General features: G+C 51.3%; 5 protein-coding genes across 5 annotated transcripts; 3 read left to right on the top strand and 2 right to left on the bottom strand.

Moving 5' to 3' along the window:
* The first annotated feature begins 889 nt into the window (after nt 1–889).
* Nucleotides 890–2,071, top strand: QC762_104710 (uncharacterized protein). Its single transcript, XM_062884865.1, has 2 exons — nt 890–1,907; nt 1,964–2,071. The coding sequence occupies exon 1, from the start codon at nt 1,128–1,130 to the stop codon at nt 1,905–1,907; it is 780 nt and encodes a 259-aa protein (XP_062747769.1). The 5' UTR covers nt 890–1,127; the 3' UTR covers nt 1,964–2,071.
* Nucleotides 2,072–4,579: 2,508 nt separating this feature from the next.
* On the top strand, nt 4,580–8,082 carry QC762_104690 (uncharacterized protein; the record flags this gene model as incomplete). The annotated part of the gene is made up of 2 exons (XM_062884864.1): nt 4,580–6,524; nt 6,579–8,082. Exons 1-2 carry the CDS (start codon nt 4,780–4,782, stop codon nt 8,080–8,082), a joined length of 3,249 nt encoding a protein of 1,082 aa, XP_062747768.1. The 5' UTR covers nt 4,580–4,779.
* A 1,879-nt stretch (nt 8,083–9,961) lies between these two features.
* On the bottom strand, nt 9,962–12,331 carry QC762_104680 (uncharacterized protein; the record flags this gene model as incomplete). The annotated part of the gene is made up of 1 exon (XM_062884863.1): nt 9,962–12,331. One exon carries the CDS (start codon nt 12,329–12,331, stop codon nt 9,962–9,964), a length of 2,370 nt encoding a protein of 789 aa, XP_062747767.1.
* Nucleotides 12,332–12,544: 213 nt separating this feature from the next.
* Nucleotides 12,545–14,023, top strand: PRE10 (putative proteasome subunit alpha type-7). The gene is made up of 2 exons (XM_062884862.1): nt 12,545–12,739; nt 12,867–14,023. Exons 1-2 carry the CDS (start codon nt 12,737–12,739, stop codon nt 13,818–13,820), a joined length of 957 nt encoding a protein of 318 aa, XP_062747766.1. The 5' UTR covers nt 12,545–12,736; the 3' UTR covers nt 13,821–14,023.
* A 13-nt stretch (nt 14,024–14,036) lies between these two features.
* POL5 (DNA-directed DNA polymerase) lies at nt 14,037–17,452 on the bottom strand. The gene is made up of 2 exons (XM_062884861.1): nt 16,221–17,452; nt 14,037–16,167 (listed from the first exon to the last, which is right to left on the bottom strand). Exons 1-2 carry the CDS (start codon nt 17,299–17,301, stop codon nt 14,147–14,149), a joined length of 3,102 nt encoding a protein of 1,033 aa, XP_062747765.1. The 5' UTR covers nt 17,302–17,452; the 3' UTR covers nt 14,037–14,146.
* Between the last annotated feature and the right edge of the window lie 667 nt (nt 17,453–18,119).

The following is an 18,119-nucleotide window of genomic DNA, read 5'->3' as shown; positions in this document are numbered from 1 at the left end:
ATATAATATACGGGGAGGTAGCCATAGTTGCAAGTCATTTAAGAAAGTCCGAATAAAGGTCCTTTGCGTTGAGCGGACAGCTAGCTTCGTGTTCGGGATAACGAGAGCCAAAAAAAAAAAAAAAAAGGGGGGGAGGCAGCTCAGGATGAGGATGTGAAAAAGTTTCAGGAGTAAGGGTCGCCAGAGGCGAGAGCGAAGGGAGATGACCGGGTTCTATTTTCAGGTCCAGTTGCTACTTGCATTGATCTTGGGTGATGCACGATCTGGATCAGTGGTGCCGTTCTACCGGGCTTGCTGTTCGCTACCTGTTTTCCAGGCGATGCCATGAAATGAAACTTGTTGAGCTGGCTCGAATGAAACAAACACATATCCGAGTGTGTGCAGAGGAATTAGAAGCATAATGCCAAGCTGCCAGTTCATGTGTTGTGTGGATCAGTATTCTATTCTGCGGCAATTCGGAGGACTAGATGCAGATGGTATTTGTCTGGCTCTGGGAGTTATGTGGCAACCACATAATAGACAAATAGCTGGCACTTCCAGGGCATGGTTGCTTCCTCATCATGTTGCCAATAGTACATACTTAGCCGACGGGCCACACGCCTTACCTCGTCAAAAGCTCTTTCATAGTTCGTGATTTCAGTACTTATAGCTAAATATCAAATCGAATGCATCTTAACTTCCTGATAACTTGGGCAAAGATCTACATGGCTGTCTAGTCAGCCATCACAACATAGCTGTCGTGTAATCCGATAGTAATATAAGCTCAATATTAATCCGAGCATGCGCAAGCCGCAACACTTGGTTGGTGTAATGGAAGAATAGTCCGAAATCTTGCATTTAGAGGAGGGTAGGAGTGTGGAGGCACCGCAGCCTCTCTCTCAAATTGACAGCTCTATCACCCAATCACAAGTGCATAGGTGATGTGTGTCTCTGTTCGGGCAAAGTAAGGTATGAGGGGGTCTTAGAGAGGGGTTCAACGCTCCCCAAGATAAGTCCTTGGGACTCTGTTGTTGAACGTGCCGGGCTTTTGTTCTTGAAATTCCAAGTTCTTGCATAGAGACTCAATCATCTTCATCATCAAACTTGCTCTGACAGCGGCTTCCCACAAGCTTCCCCATCACTCCACAATGTCCTCGCAAGACATAGCCAAAACCTCTTACGCGCAAGTCGCAACAGCCTACGACGGTTACGCTCAAACCCCAGCCGGCATCATCGAAGCCCAACTCATCGCCTGTGCCCTCGGCCCCGGCGATCTCACCGGCCTTCATGTCCTAGACCTCGGTGGAGGCAGTGGTATCCACGCCAGAGAATGCATCAACTACGGCGCGGAATCAGTCGACATTGTCGACATCTCCCCCGAGATGCTCAAAATCGCTTCCAACATTGAAGAGTCCCTCGGCCGCGAGGGCAAGATCCGGTTCTTTGAAGCTGATGTCTCGAAGCCTTTGTCTGAGTACAACCACCCACTGCGAGAAAAGTACGATGTCGTCATGGCGAACTGGATCTTCAGCCATGCCGACAAGAGGTCAACTCTGGAGGGCATGTTTGCCAATATTGGCGCCTATTTGAAGCCAGGGGGGATCTTTGTCGGGATTAGAGATGCGAATCCCTTCAGTCATGAGTTCAAGACGGGGAAGTATGGGGCTCATACGGGCTGGGTCAAGGAGATTGAAGGAGGGGTGAAGTATTGGGCTGTTTTGCACTGCAAGCCTGAGCCGGTCGAATTTGAGGTTGCTTCGCTTGAGATTATCTATGGGGGGTCGAAGGAGCTGTATGAGAATGCTGGGTTGACCAAGATTGTGGAGATGTCACTGGAGAGTGCGCAGTGTGTGAAAGATGATCCGGAGTTTTGGGCTGATTTCTTGAAGGATCCTTTTTTGGCTGTTGTGCGTGCTGTGAAGACCTAGGTAGGTATGTTTTAGTCCGCTACTTAGGTCAGGAGCTGAACTACTCTTCCTTGCAGACCCTGGTTCATATTGAAAAGCCCTCTGACAACCCTCTCTACCTCCCCTTGGCGTGGACGCTGAATGACGTTCAGAATATGCCGTGCTCTCCTTACTTTGTCCATCCCATATGCATCTGCCTTGTACCCTTCGTTGGAGTCTTTAACAAGCCAATATTCATGAGTCGAATCATAGAGTGTCAGCAGAACAGTCGCTGTAATTGGAGCAACGGCTGTTGGTCGACTATCTAGAACATCAAAGACCCCAACCACAAGCCAGAACGCAGCTCTCTCTAAGAGTTCTTCTGTGATGGAAATTTGCAACGGTGGTCGACGGCTCAAGAATATTTCCAACAGGCCGTCATCATGCTTCGCAGCTGCCTACAATGCACGATTTGGCACATGATTGACCTCCCTAGCTTCATGGTTGAGCACAAGTTTCAGCAAATCTGGGCTCCTCCAACGAGTTGCCCGTATAATTATTCCCTCTGTGATGAAGCATTCATATCCCTTTTGCTCAAGCAGAAATTGTAGAACTTGCAAACCAAATTGAGACGGTGGCGTCTTTCCCGTGTCGTGAGTTGGAGGTCGAAAGTCATATGCCTTTTTACCCATGCTTTCAACGAGTGTTTCCTCACTTATCGTGATGTATTCGGCCGTTGGCTCGAAGATAGAAATAGATTCGACCAAAAACAGCTGTTCTCAAGTCGATCTTATATATTTTCCTTGCTCCATATTTTTCTGAATAGAGGCTTGTATCCTCGTTGGTCAAGTCCAACTCGTCTTTATAGCAGGCCATTAAATCTCCCCTGCTTTTCAACGTGTTGGATGCCGTGAACCATGCATTAGTGCCCTTGTCTGTGCCACATCTCGAAACACAGCTTCCGCAACATCAAATATCTTCTTTGCTTGCCACCTTTTCCCAAGAAATGTACTCGTTGATAACGTTTAGGGGTATTCTTTGCCAAATTTACTGGCACAGAAACCCAATAATCCTTGAAGTTCCACCGTCGCGTCTGGCTCGACCGCTGTCAAGATCTGAACCGCATCTTAGAATTTAGCACGGCGGCGATTGCGTGCCTCTATATTTGCCGTAATTGGAAATTTCTTTTTGAGTATCTGTTGAGTTTTCTCAGGTGTATGACGCCAGTTCCAGACGATCAGAAAATCGTGTTGCAAATTCAAGTTTTGCAAGCTAAGTTCTCTGGGCGCGTCAAAGTTGTCGGGAGTGGTACTCATAATGACAAGGAAATAATATCCCTGAAGCCTTAATATGACAGGTTTTTGGACCCCTTCGATTGAGCAGAGCCAGTCCCCCGGCTCGACAACAGTGGTAGCCGGTGGTACCACCCATCTTGACGTTGTCTGTTTACTGCTGTTCATCGACGACCAAGCAATCAACACCAATTTCCTCTTGTCGGCACCAACCATATCTTCCACAGATGTTAGCTGGCCGATTATTGTACCCTTGTTTCTGATGATCACCATGTCTTTTGCTGTAACAATGGTCACCGTCGCCTGAGTCCCAAATAGATATCTCACCACACTTCCCAGCAAAGTCTCCCATGGGGCTTGGTAGTTTGGCATTCGTTCTTCTCCCAGAAACTCATCAGCGCACATGCCAAGCAATGCAAAGAGCTTGTCGCGGCGATCCGTTGCGTTATGGAGGCGGTACATAACGATCAAGTTGCCGAGTGAATACAAGTTAAGAGAAAAACGACTGTGGGAAGGTGGAATGGGCCCATTTTGGGTTGTTTAGATTGGAGACTTTCGGAGCAAGACATAGCAGAGCAGATAGAACCAACTTCACCCCTGAGCAGCGGCCGGACGGATTTCTTCCAATGCCTCATTACTGTTATGGTCCGACTCTCCAAGCCATACTACCACACGATCGGCCATGCTATAAATCTCGGCCATTCTTTGGACTTATTTCCCCTTTTTCTTGTCGTCTTCTTGATTGATACAGATTGCATCTATCCTGAGAATTCGCTCAAAGAAGGCATCTCGGAGATGTGTAAGGGCGGCATGCGAGTTCGCTCCGATATTGGCGGGCATTTCGTCGATTGAGATGGAGTGAGCTTGTGTCGGATTGGTCGAAACTGCACGACTTCAGAGGGCTAACGCTACCTGTTCATTGGCTTTTGAAGATGTAAACAGAAGCAGTGTCCAACTGCTGGAATGATCATGGGAATTCACATATGCAGACACAAATTAGATAAGAGGATTGGTCGTGGCGATTCCGTGGGGACTACCCAGCAGCAACCACTTACCCGGCTCTTGCCTACCTACCTACCTACCAGGCGTGTCATCCAGCACGGCAGCCAATACACCTTGACTGTTCTCTGAAAATGACATTGCCGAATCACCCTGATCAGCCGCCCCTGTACTCGTGCATTAGCATAATCAACTTGCAGCGAGCTAAATGCGGCAACATGACTTTCTTGTGTTTCTTACACCACTCCACATGCATCACAACTCCTAAGCAGCCGCCAAAGCTGACAAAGCATGAAAATATCAGGCAAGTGCTGACTTCAACCCGAAAGCACCAATCACAAACCCTGTTCGCATTTATATCAAACACACCCTCACAGCTGAATCTTACAGCTGAACCTTTCAGCCAAAGACATGATCGGTCTAGATCTCGCCAGCATCTTACGTTTGATGCATGGATAGTATGGTGATACAGCAGCCTGATTTGTGATCATGGTGGTTGTCCTGGATCCCTTTCTTATATAAAGCCGGGATTTGATGTCGTACTTGATCAGTCATTCCAGCAATGATTTACACATTTCTCCTATCTCGTTTTCTAGGAACTGCCCGCAAGCTCATCGATCAATATGAGTGCGAATCAGCACACACAACTCGGAGATAGGCTCTCAGGCCTTCAGCGGGCTGTCAAGAAAGCCCTCAATCCAGTGGCAGAATATCCTCATGCCCCTGGAAATCTTGAACCTGAAGCTACACCCGATATCATAGGTGCCATCAAGTCGCTGGGGTTCAAGGATTATGAAACCCTGCTCGCCTTTCTGAACGCCGCTGTCCAAGGAGCTGTCGACGACAATGAACTTTTGCTGGAACGGCTGATCCAGCTTCTGTCAAAGCTGCCCACTATCTCCAAGGAGCGCAAGCAAATCACGGATGGCCTCCTCACCCAGCTGTGGAATAGCCTCGACCATCCACCCGCCACATCACTAGGCCAAGAATTCCGCTATCGGTCTGCCGATGGCTCTGGGAACAATATCAATCACCCCGAACTTGGGGCTGCCAACAGACCTTATGCCAGAACTGTACCTCCCTTGACATTTCAAAATCCCAGCCAGCCCGACCCGTCGACAATCTTCGATATGCTGATGGCACGTGGTGACACTTTCCAACCACATCCCCAAGGTATCTCTAGCGTAATGTTTTACCTCGCAACTCTCATCATCCATGACTGTTTTCAGACGTCCTTCTCAGACTACAACATCAACCAGACTTCTTCTTATCTCGACTTGTCACCCTTATACGGTCGGAATGAAGTGGAGCAAAAGGCCATGAGGACCTTCCAAAACGGTCTTCTCAAGCCGGATTGCTTCAGTTCCAAGAGAATTCTTGGGTTTCCTCCTGGATGTGGCGTCTTCCTGGTCATGTTCAACAGGTACCACAACTATGTGGTGACACAGCTTGCCAAGATCAACGAGAATGGCCGTTTCAACAAGCCAGGCACGGAAGCAGGAAACGCCGCCTGGGAGAAGTACGACAATGACCTGTTTCAGACAGGCCGTCTCATCACTTGCGGTCTTTATGCCAACATCATTCTTCACGACTATACGAGGTCGATTCTTGCTCTCAATCATGTCGACACGACGTGGAGTCTCGACCCTCGCACCAAGTCTGGCAAAAACATGTTCAGTCAGCCATCCCCTCGTGGTGTCGGAAACCAGGTTTCGGTTGAGTTTAATCTTCTTTATCGGTGGCACAGCACTGTTTCTCAACGGGATGAGAAGTGGACCATCGATGAGTTCACTCGACTTCTGGACGGCAAGGACCCTGATGAGGCGGCGTTGCCAGAGGTACTGAGGGCTCTGGCAAAGTTTGATCGCGATATTCCTAGTGAACCTGAGAAACGGAATACACTCGGCGGGCTTGTTCGCCAGGCTGACGGCACATTCGAGGATGATGGCTTAGTGAAGATACTCACCGAGTCCATTGAGGACATTGCCGGCTCTTTCGGTGCCAACCGGGTACCTAACGTGTTCAAGACGGTAGAGATCTTGGGCATCAAGCAAGCGCGTTACTGGAATGTGGCTACCCTCAATGAGTTCCGGGCTTTCATGGGTCTCACCAAGCACACCACTTTTGAAGATATCAACCCCGACCCTGTGGTGGCCAAGAAACTGCGGGACTTGTACGACTCGCCTGACTCTGTCGAGATGTATCCCGGGCTGGTCATCGAGAAAGCCAAGCCGCCTATCTCTCCTGGAAGTGGGCTTTGCACAAACTATACCACGAGTAAAGCAATTTTGTCTGATGCTGTCAGTCTCATTCGTGGAGACCGGTTCTACACTCTGGACTACACGCCCAAGAATCTTACAAACTGGGGGTAAGCACCACCACAATCTCAAAGCCATGTTCATGAAAACTAACACCGGTCCAGCTACAACGAACCCAACTCCGACAACAAAATCAGCCAAGGCCACGTCATGCACAAGCTCATCTTCCGCGCCTTCCCCAACCACTTCCAGCACAACTCCATCTACGCCCACTACCCCTTTGTCATCCCGGCCAAGAACAAGCAGATCCACGACAACCTCGGGACCTCCCCCAACTACACCTGGGATAAACCCCAACGCCACGCCTCCCCGGTCGTGATCAGATTTTACCAAGCAGCCAAAACGATCCTTGCCAACAGCATTCCCGTCTCCTCCAACCCCCCCTGGAACAGCCCCCAAACAACACCATCCCCACCTCCCACTACTACCCCTATAACCCTCACAGAATCCCAATCTGCTTCTCTGAATCGGTTCTGCCAAGAAAAAATAACCCATCACCTCCAAAAGAGCAGCATTCCTATCGTCTGTTCTTCCCTTGCTGACACCCGCAACGAAGTCGACATAATCCGCGATGTCCTCTCCCCCGTCGCGACGCAGCTCTACGCGACAATCTTCAACCTCCCGCTTAAGACTTTGCAAAACCCTCATGGCGTCTACAGTGAGTACGAGCTCTTCACTGTACTTGCCGCCATCGCGGGTAGTGTGTCCCTTGATGTGGATGGTCGTGCCAGTGAGTTTAGAGTCAGGCAGACGGCGAAAGGGATGGCGGGTAAGCTTGGGGGGTTGGTAGTCAAGGAGTTGAAGGACGAAAAGGGGGTGGTGGGGGGGTTGTTGGGGAGGGTGGAGGGGTTGGTTCACCGGCATGTTGGGGCTACTGAGGATGAGGTGGAGATTGGGAAACTTGGGAAGGGGGTTTTGGAGGGGGTTTTGAGACGGGAGGGAGGGGATTTGGAAAAGGTTGTTTATGGGGGGGAGGGGGTGTTGGTTGGGGTTGCGCTTGGAGTGATGGAGCTGGTGAGGGTTTTGGGGGAGATTTTGGACTTCTATTTGGGGGAGGGGAGGGGGTATTTGGGGGATGTGGGGAGGGCTGTGAAGGCTGGGGATGAGGAGGGGGTGGTGATGTATTTGCTTGAGGGTTGGAGGTTGGGAGGCTCGGGGGCTGTGTTGAGTAGGTTGAAGGGTGATGTTGTTGTCGCAACCGGCGGGGCAACTGCGAACTTGAAGGCTGGGGAGAGGGTGGTTGTGGATTTGACGGCTGTGGGAAGAGATGGCGGTGTGTTTCCAGAGCCGGAAAAAGTGAGGCTTGATAGGGATTTGGAGTCGTACTTGCTGCATAATATCGGGGGTGGGTTGCTAGGATCTGGCGTCAGTCGCGTGATTTTGGTGGCTATGTTCAAGGCGGTGGTTGGACTGGAGGGTCTAGAGAGGGCGGATGGGACAAGAGGGCAGCTGAACGGTTCCCAAGCTGGTCCGTCTTGGAATGGGCAGATTCGAGGCGAGATTGGTGAGAGTCAGAATGGAGGGAATGGACTGAGGACCTACATGACGGCTGATCAGAGGGCGTTCTCACCTATTCCGAGCACCATGAGGGTGAGATATGAGGGATGATGTAGGGAACAGATAGGAGGCATGGAGTGTTTCTATGTTTCTAACTCAGGCTGATATTGCTAGGAGAATAGCTATCTGATAGCCGGACCAGTTTCAAAACCCTCTCATCCTTCTTCCTGCGTGGCTAACATGAAGGAGAATTGAACTAGGACATGGATTACGGAAATGTATCCTCATCTGCATCATTTATACCGCCGTAGCCAGGTTTGAAGATTGGTATTCCCTCCATGACGCTCAGCATGTGGCATATTCGTTGGAATTCATTGCTCTTGGGATCAACGCCTGCAAGTTCTTTGAGATATCTAGTCGGACCTTGTACAGACATTTGCTACAGAAGGTGTTCTCAATCAAAACTCCTTGCATGCAGAGTCTGAGGCAGCCCAGGATCCAAAAACGTTGGCAGGTGAATGGCTTGTGCACCACATCGCGCAAGCGCGGTGGCGTGTTGCTGTTGGCTTTTGAAGTTGTCAAGATAGGCGAGGTCTGCTCTTTACGTTGAGGCTTTTGTCTGTTGTGTTCTGAGAGGTGCCGAGAGAGTAAAGGGGGGAAAAGGAATGCGGAGAGACCCAAAGAGAGACAATTAGTGCTTCTGTGCTTGCTCACAAAGTATTTTCGGATTTTGTGGAATAAATATCTATCTGGATCAGGGGATGAAGCAGCAACTAAGTGAAAGTGGGTGAAAGGTTAATAGCATTGCAAGGGCTTATGAAACACTCGATATCTTGAGAGTTAGATCGTCAAGTCTTGTAAACATCACAATACTTGAGGCACCTGAGTTGACTCATTGACGCACTCCGGGGTGGAAGCTTCCATCTAACCTGGAAACCAGACAGAAAATCCCACGTTGCTTACACATAATGTTTGCTCCGCTACGATGTCAATACCAAGATAATATTGCTATGATCAAGGCTGTCCAGTGGCCATATTCAGTCCTGAAACTAAACTCGGTCAACTTGCTTCCTCCGCTGTGGTAAATACCTAGACATCGGCCGACGTTTGACCTCCTGGTGTCTCTCTTTGTCCCCTACCCTTCGCAATCCGTTCTCCGTGTTTTCATTATTCTTATCCTCGATGGCGTCCCACGCGGAAATGTCCTCCCTGAACAAAGGGACCCTCTCCTCATGCACCAGTTTATAGAGGGCGTCTTTCCATTCGAGCGAGTTAGGCATCAGCCCCGCCCATCTGTCGAGGTATTTCTCACTAAGCCTGCTCAAACAATTTCCACAAAAGCGGTAATTCATGAACACCCAGCCTTTACAAGGCTTGGGACAGCTCAGAATGTAAAAGCGCTGGCACTTGAACTTATCAAAACCCTCGCCGGCCGGCATGATTGTGGTTCTTGTAGCAGAATTTGGCGCCTTTTGGTTTTTTTAAATGGTTGCCGGAGAAAGCGATGGCAGGTTTGGATGTTGCTATCCAAGAAGGAAAGTCTAGAAACCTCATTCAGGGAAGGAGATTTATATAGATCTTCTGCTTTGACTACCTCATCTTTCTTTTGCGAATGATCCCGTCACAAGTTAAGGAACATCTGAGTTGGGTTTCAGACTCTGAGTCTCTTAGAAGGCCCAGCTCTTTAGAGATATCTGTGTTATCTGTGTTAGCTTCGTTCCCTTCCGTTGGTAGGTAGAGTCCATGACATCACACAATAGTGATACAGCCATCGCGTCTTTCAAGGTTGGCGTGGTACACCTCGTGATATTCCTTCATTGACGCCGTTGTAAGGTATCTAGCCATCATGGGCTGGGTTCCACGGTTCGTGGGCTTTCCACTGGGGACCGGCCCTTGGCATACCTCAGGTATCTTTATGTTGGCTCGGTTCCATTCCTTAGGTAAATTGTTTGCCTTACGCCGTGCGATACACACGATCATCATGGCCTTATTACAGAATCCTCAGAGTTTGCTTTGTTCCCTTCTTGAAGAACTTGGCTGCCAAATCTTGGCCCCCATTTGCAAGCTTCCCCATTTTCAGTCGGAAACTCCCACGTCGCTTACAGAACCTCAACTCATCATCATCTACAGTCTGCTCGACTATTATTCCTCTGACCCCCACAAGTTGTCCCGTTGACAAAGATGACAAGCCAACAAGCAATATTCTCGCTCCAACCCCAGGATCCTGAAGCCCTATCTCAATCACGCTTCTGCACTCGCCGGAATCCGCCAACAACACCAAGACCCAACTGTCTGCAGCTCCTTCAAGATTACCCCCCTTTCGAGAGTATGTCCAGTCAAAGTCATCATCTCCAGTACCTTCAGTCTGTAACCTCTCAGCCCACACAACGTCACCACACCTCCCCGCAATGCGACAAATCGGTTGCGTCACCGCCCTCAAAAAGATATACCCCCCACTCAGTCCTCCATACATCGCCCCTTTCACAGCTGGTTCAACCCCCCATTCTTCCACAGCGGCATACTCCTCCATTTCATGCCGCCAGCTAGGCACCTTCACCACGCCATCAAGACTTGCCCACGACCAACTCGGTGCTCTGTATCTACCGCCAGGTGGTCTCTTGTTATCTCTTCCCTCGATCGAGTCAGGATACCACAACAACTGCTGCAACCACGTCCCCGGATTTGCTTCATCGACCAATAGCCCAGCCGCATAAATGGGCTTTTCTCCCCTGTGAGCACTAACTTGGACAATGTGGCTAGCAAGCGCGGAGATAGCCCATAGTTTGTCACCTGGTTGTGATAGAAAGCGTTGGGTATAAGTCTTGACGATGGAGTTCCACTGCAGGTAAACAGGCTGGTCGATCAGACTGCCTATGGGGTATACTCCGGGAACGAGGGACTCCATACCGGGGATGGTTCGGTTGGTTAAGTTGGTGGTTTTGCCACCGCAGCCGGCGAAGGAATTGAGGCAGGACCAGTACAGTTGGTTGACACCGTAGATGAGGATGCGGCGGGATAGGAGGGATTCTTGGAGGGTCCAGCCGCGGGTTGTTATTGGTTCTATAGTGGGGTTGGGGGACTGTTTGGCGAGGAGGATCTTGTGGACTTTATCGGGAGTGTCATCATTGGTCTTGGTGTTATCAGATACGATCAACTGAGCGTAGGTGGGTGCCATGTCGAAGTCAGTTGCTGGTTGCCGGTTTTGCAGGAAACCATCCACGGCTCTAGAGGCGGAAGCGGCGAGGATTGTTAGGGTTGCTCGACCGTAGTAGGAGGCCATGCGGCTGATTTCATGGGCTTTGTCGGGGTTGTTTCCCTGGCCATCGAGATCATCTTGGGGGATGCACAAAGCATCGATCCAGAGGTAGCGGATTCCTATCTGCCTGGCGACCCAGACCGCGTCTTGGAGAGACTGGTCTAGCTGGCCCAGCTTGATGCCTTCGGTCTTGTAGGTTTGAAGGTTGGAAGCGACCAGTTTGGAATTCTGATCACCGCCCCAGCAGTAGGAAAGAACTATGAAGCCTGTTTGGGCAATTTGCTCAATGAGCTGGCCGTCTTTGTCATCGACTATGGTTTCGATCAGTTTGATGTATTCTGCATCAGCCCCAGGGGACGGTCCGGTGGCAATATCCAGGAGGCGGGTGGGTATGTCCCTGGGGTCTATCCTTTCGTAGGACAAGGCATCACCCGGCCAGCGGGACACGGTCATATGGTTGATCTGATCGGTTCTGCACCAGGGATGGCTTCTCATGCATGTTTCGAAAGATGACCTAGCGAAGTCGATCGACTGGGCTGATTTGACATCCTGCACGTAGGGCCGCGACGACACGAGACCGAAAGACGGGTCATCGCCCGTATCCCAAGCATCAAAGTATCCAAGGTTATGTCGTGTTTCATGTTTGTTGCCATCATCATCAACCCAATGGCTGAAGAACTTGATATCTAGATTGGCTCTCCCAACCTCATTCGATATTCCGGAAAGTTCGAAACGTGACCTTTGCGTTAGAATTCCAACTGCTTTTTTGGACTTCCAGCCGCTTGGTGTTTCCTGGATCTTGAAGAAGCGAGTGACTCTGTGAATAACCCAGCGATAGAACTCGCAATGGTCAGACTCGGCAGCGGTCAGGGCCTGTGAGAGATCGTAAGGCAAGGTTGAGCAGTAGCGAAGATCTAAACCACTAGTGCCTGAGAATGGGCGTGCGCACTCGAAGCAGACATATTCGCCTTTATCTGTAGTCCTGCCTGGACCATTATACATACACCCGAAGCAGCAGAGAATCTGGGGTTTCAGTTCGAGATGAAGTTGTATGGCTGAGCAGTGGTAGCAGATATGTGGATTCTCAAAACTGAAAGGCGCCATAATGGTCTATTTTGAGTCTTGATTACCAGCAATAAATGGATAGCTGAGTGTTCGCGTTGGTTGATGCCCAAAGAAAAGGGGTTCAGGGGCAATTTTATGGTCCGTGCGCTGCCCAGAGCTCTTTTGTGGCTGACAGCTCGTGGGGCGGCAGGCACGAGCCACATACGCCAGCCTCGAGCTCCCACCCTGGCCCGGAAAGCCAAGCAACGCGCAGCTCCAGGCTGCCTGATGGAAGCTCTCTGTCCAGCAGCAGCTCGCAACGACGCAAGCCAGACTCCAACTCGACCATCACCAACCCCCGAACTCCCACCTCCGGCAGTGGAAACTAGTGACTTTTCCCACTCCCTCAAGCCCCCGCCAATTCGACCGTTACAGCAATAATAACAACCCAAATTCACATTCACAATGGTTAGTTGGCCCCCCCCCATCTCGTAGCCGCAGCGAAACCTACCTTACCCACCACAACCCATACCCAAGCGAACCCCTCCAAAAAGCGACAATGACATGCTGACAGCGCGACCTCCCCCCGCAACAACAGACGTCGATAGGAACAGGCTACGATCTCTCCAACTCCATCTTCTCTCCCGATGGCCGCAACTTCCAAGTCGAGTACGCCGTGAAGGCGGTCGAGAACGGCGGCACCTCGATCGGCATCCGGTGCAAGGACGGCGTCGTGCTCGCGGTGGAAAAGATTGTCACATCCAAGCTCCTCAAGCCAGGTGCCAACAAGCGCATCGCGACCGTGGATAGACATTTGGGTGTTGTATGTTCCTCTCTCTTTCGTTTCCTCTCTCTTCGTCCATCCCGCCCGCTAACACGACCTTCCCACTCCCAGGTATACTCCGGCATGCTCCCCGACGGCCGGCACTTCGTAGACCGAGCCCGCGACGAAGCCCGCTCATGGCGCGACAACTTCAAGACCCCCATCACAACCTCCGACCTGGCCTCCCGTATGGGCAACTACCTCCAAGCCCACACCCTCTACCAGTCCGTCCGCCCCTTCGGCATTACCGCCATCGTAGGCGGCTTCGACGCCCAGGAGGAGCTCCCCGTCGACGGCCAAGTCGGCTCCGGCCCCTCGTGCGGCGCCGGCGGCAAGAACCCCGACAAGAAATACGGCGGTCCTTTTCTCTACATGATTGAGCCCTCGGGTCTGTACTGGGGGTACTATGGTGCCGCTACCGGCAAGGGGAGACAGGCGGCCAAGGCTGAGCTGGAGAAGCTGGACCTGACGGGCGAGGGGATCACCTTGGAGGAGGCGGTCAAGGAGGCGGCGAGGATTATCTATGTTGCGCACGATGACAGCAAGGATAAGGAGTTTGAGCTGGAGATGAGCTGGATCAGCGGGAGGGATGGTCCGACTAAGGGGTTGCATCAGGAGGTTCCCAAGGCGTTGAGGGAGGAGGCGGAGAGGTTGGCGAAGAAGTCGCTGGATGATAGTGATGATGAGGAGGAGGAGAAGAAGGAGGGGGATAAGATGGAGGAGTAAACATGATTAAAGAAGAACGGGCGAGGCGTTGCAGGTGGGAACAATCGGAATTGTATTTGTAAACATTTGGCAGCGATAAATTTATGGCTGGCGGGCAGACTGGAGGTACAAGATACCCCGTCTGTGGCCTGTAGGCCTGGAATTGCATTACGGACTTGCCGATGCTGTTGGAGTGACAGATTGGAGGTTATGGTTAGTCCTGATAGGCATGTTCTTACCATATGATTTGCAGCAACATGTGGTTGGGGTGTTGGGAACAAAAATCAACATTTGGGTATTTATCCATCGCCCACACTCTCTACATACACCACATACACATCACTTCTCTACTTCTCTTCCTTCTTCTTCGTAGCAGCAGCACTAGCAGCAGCACTAGCATGAGCCTGGCACCAGTTGAGCCAGTCCGAAAAGAACGACGCTTGAATCTTGACCTCGCCACGGAACCACTTCAGCTGCGTCTCGGCATACAGGTTGAATACCTTGGCCATGTCATCGCTCTCAGCATCATCATCATTGCACATGAGCGAAGCAACCGTCAAGCAGCACGTCGACACAGCCTTGGTGAACGCATGCGAGGGATCCCTGGCCGCCTCCTCGTGCAACTTCCCCAGCATCTCGTAGTGCTCGTCCCCTTCAATAGCAGGTGTTTTCCCCTCCGACCTCGCCTTCTTGATGCCCTTTGACAGGTTCTGAACCGCCTCGTGTGCCTTGTTGGCGAGCGGCTTGGCGGTTGTCGTGCGGATGAGGTTGAGCAAGGGGAGGACAGCCTCGAAGACGAGGGGGTTCGCCTGGGTGGATTCCTTCTTGACAAAGATACCCAACATGTCGAGAACGCGGTGCTTGAAGTTGATGACGGTCTCCTTGGCGTCCTTGTTCTCCTTCTTCTTGCTGGTGGCTTTGGCGCGGTGTCTGAAGATCTCGGCGAGTTTCTCGTCGACGGCTAGCATTTCCGAGTCGGTCATGTCTGAGCCGTCGTCCGAGGCTGCGTCGGCGTCCTGGTCTAGGCGGTGGGTGCCGAGGGCTGCGGAGAGTTCCTTGTCGAGGGCGTCGAGGGTTTCTTGGTTTTCCTTTTCGGCTTCGTCGTCCTCGTCGTCGGAGCCCGAGTTGTCCTCGCTGTCGGAGTCACCTTCATCGGAACCGGCGTCTTCGAGGTTGGCCATCTCGACGTCTGAGTCGAGGGCTGCGTCATCTTCGATTTCGCTCTCATCGTCGCTTCCGGCTTCGGCATCCATCATGTCTTCGTCTTCGGTGCTGAAAAGTGCTTGCTGGCCCTTGGCGCTTTCATCAGCAGCCAGGGGATCAGTCAACAGCTTGATGGCTTCTGCTGACATGAGAGGGGTGAATGCCTCGAATACCTGCCGGGACACCTGCTTCATTAGTGCTGAAGGCCGAGCAACCATGGCAAGCAGGACCTCGACAAGGAACTCTGAGATACCACCCTCTTCCTCGTCGCTCTCGCCAACAAGCTTCTCATAGCACTCCTCAAGTTCATCAAACAAATCCATGACATCAGGATCCTGGTTGTAGAACTGAAGAATGCCAACAGCAAATAGCAAAGCCAACGCTTGTCGAGGACCTTTGGTTTCCTCTGTGGTCTTGTCGTGATCAAGCAAGTCTTTTAGCCTCTCAAAGGCACGGGGGAGGACAGTGAGGGCAAGCTCGTCCTCGGGATCTACCTCAGTCTCAATGGACAAAATGGCATCACAAAGATCACCAAAGGCATCTGACCTGCTGGTGAGCTTGGCAAACGCAGATGTTGCCCTTGTCCGCAGTGTTTCGCGGACCTTCTCAGGAACAGCGTTATTAGAGTACGCAAGCTCAGCGAGAACCTTGATAGCCTTCTGGGCAACGCCTCTCTTGTTCGATTCCTTCGCATACTGTTCCTCTGACAACGCGCTGGAAAGTCTGAGGAGATAGTTGCCAAGGGCCTGGTAATACTGTTCGAGGTCTAGACCACTCTTGGATGGGTCCTTGAGCTGCAAGACCTTGAGAACAGGCTTGATAGTATCGGAAGTGGTGTTCTGGAGTAGCTTATCGATCGTCTTGGTGTTTGTTCGCTGGTCAAAGTTGTACGCACCATGCTTCCCGAACAGTCCCTTGAGAATTGTTGGCAGCCAGTTCGGGTTGTGATGAGCAGCGGCCTCAAGGGCCTTGAGCGCTTTGATAGCCGCCCGATGCAAGTACCGATCCTCTTTGGCAGCCTGGTTCATCAAGCATGCCATCAAGTTCTTGCTGAACAATGTCTTGACAATGAACTCGCAACTCGGCGCGCCTTCGAGCATCTTCTGGAAGATCATGAAGCCTGAAAACTTCTGGCTGTCTGAAGAGTTCTTGGAGAAGAAGCCCTCTGCAATCGTGTTAGTAGACCTATCCCCTGACAAACATCACTGCCAAACTCACCGTCAACAACCCGACTCCAGAACTGCTCAAATTGCTCCGAAGCCTCATTCTCCGACTTCTGCCCGGCCTTTGCAAAATGCGCCAGTATCAAATCCCACACAAAGTGCAACTGCGCCGTCCAATTACCCGCCTTTGGCTTCTTCGCTCCTTCATCACCAGTCTGCTCCCGTCCACTATCCTTCAACGCAGCCGGCAGCGCAGCCAACGAGCTCCCCGCCAGCGGATTCCTCCACGGCTGCGCTGGAACCTTCATATCAGGAAACCTATCCAACGCCATAATCCAAATCCCCACCCCCTCGGGCGTTTTCGCAAACCCTTCCTCGGCCAACCTCGCAAGCGTCTCCTCCGCCATCTTCTTCCCCATCTGCGCCACCGCTTGCACAATCACATACCCGCACTGCGTCTTCAACCAACTCTTCTTCATCGACAACCCAAGCAACAACCCCAAAATCTCCCCCCACTTCTTTTGGTCCTGAAACAAAACCCCACTCCGAACAAAACACTCCACGCCAAACAGCTGTCCAAACCAGTGGTTCCTCTCTTCTTGCCCAGCCAGGTTCCCAAAGGGTGTGGTGCTCTTGACGAGAATCTTCTTCACCTCCTCAAAGCTCAGCCCAGTGTATTTCTTCTCCGCTAGATTTTCCTTCCCGTATAACTGCCCCAAAATCTCTGTCAACACCAGACTGAATCCCAAACGGGAAGCATTCCTCCCGCTCGCCAACCCGCGAAAGAGACGCTTCTCGAGGTGCCGACGGAGAACGGGCTCGTCGACGCCATTCCCAGAGAGGAGGCTGGAGATGATGGAACTGGCGGCTTTGATGCGATCGGATTCGTCTTCGCGGCCGAGTTGGTCGTAGAGCTCCGCTTCGCGTTTGCGGTCTTCGCCCGTGGGGTGCTCGACGAAGAGGGTGACCTTGGGGGTTTTTGATTTTGTTGATGTCGAGCCGTTGCTTACGGGAGCTGGTGGTTCTGTTGTTGTTGTCGTGGTGTCATCCTTCTTGGAGCGCTTCTGGATTGGTTGCTGAGCAGCGGCGGTGTCGTTTTGCGCCTCTTTGGGCGTTCTTTTTCTTTTGCTGCCCATGATGGGTGGGAGTTGATGTAATTGAAAGGACAATTGATCTGTTCAGTAAGGTGAGAGGTGTGGTGGTGGTTGAGAGCGAAGGGTATTTTCTTCAATGCACCAAGCATCAACTGTCGCAACAGTAGCAATCGCAGAGCATGGACATGGGCTTCCATCCAGCTCGAATCAAGCACTACAGCCAGGAAATTTTTAGCGGGGCATCATTTTCTGCTTGTGTTTACCGCTTTCGATAACGAGAAACGGGGTTTCGGCTTTTGCGCTAGGGTCCCCTCGTTTAAGAGTTGCATGCGATAACCTGAAAACTTGCAGAAAAAGAGGTGCCCCGATTGATGCATCTTATATTGGACGAACTGTTTCTCAGCTGTTCGGGTTGACCAAAATGTGTTCTAGAAACTCTTGCAAGGGAATTCCAGTACAGTTTCTGCGGCATTATCCCTGCTGAGTGCAGATACCGACATGAGTCCGGACGAAAATTTTGAAGACGTGGGTTCTGTGGATTGCTTTAAGCATTTGTGCTGGACATGGATCATGGATGGTTGTTTCAACGGTTTGTGAGGGCTCATGAGAGGGGCTGAGGTTGAGGCCATCATGGATATTCGATGATATTCCAACTGATCTTTTTGATTGACGAGGTGAGTCTTTTGCGCAGGTGTTATCCAAAGTGATGAAAACCAGTGGTCTGGTGTTGTGGTTGAGGTCCAGATATTCCCAATCCATATTCTCATAGTGCCGTTTGCCTTTTTACTACAGGACAAGGAAATTATTTAGGTTTATAAATTTTGACGTCAAAGCAGATCTCATTCTCTACCTGTTCTTCG

The sequence above is a fragment of the Podospora pseudocomata genome (assembly GCF_035222375.1).
Source record: "Podospora pseudocomata strain CBS 415.72m chromosome 1 map unlocalized CBS415.72m_1, whole genome shotgun sequence".
In the NCBI taxonomy this organism is placed as follows: Eukaryota; Fungi; Ascomycota; class Sordariomycetes; order Sordariales; family Podosporaceae; genus Podospora; species Podospora pseudocomata.
Note: the sequence above shows the minus strand (reverse complement) of the source record. Positions and strands in the feature narration are given on the sequence as shown.

Excerpts from the sequence above, each read along its gene's own strand:
- QC762_104710 (XM_062884865.1), top strand. The coding sequence starts at position 1,128 with ATGTCCTCGCAAGACATAGCCAAAACCTCTTACGCGCAAGTCGCAACA.
- POL5 (XM_062884861.1), bottom strand. The coding sequence starts at position 17,301 with ATGGGCAGCAAAAGAAAAAGAACGCCCAAAGAGGCGCAAAACGACACC. Across the intron at positions 16,168-16,220 it reads CTGGAGTCGGGTTGTTGACG|AGGGCTTCTTCTCCAAGAAC; the intron begins GTGAGTTTGGCA and ends ACACGATTGCAG.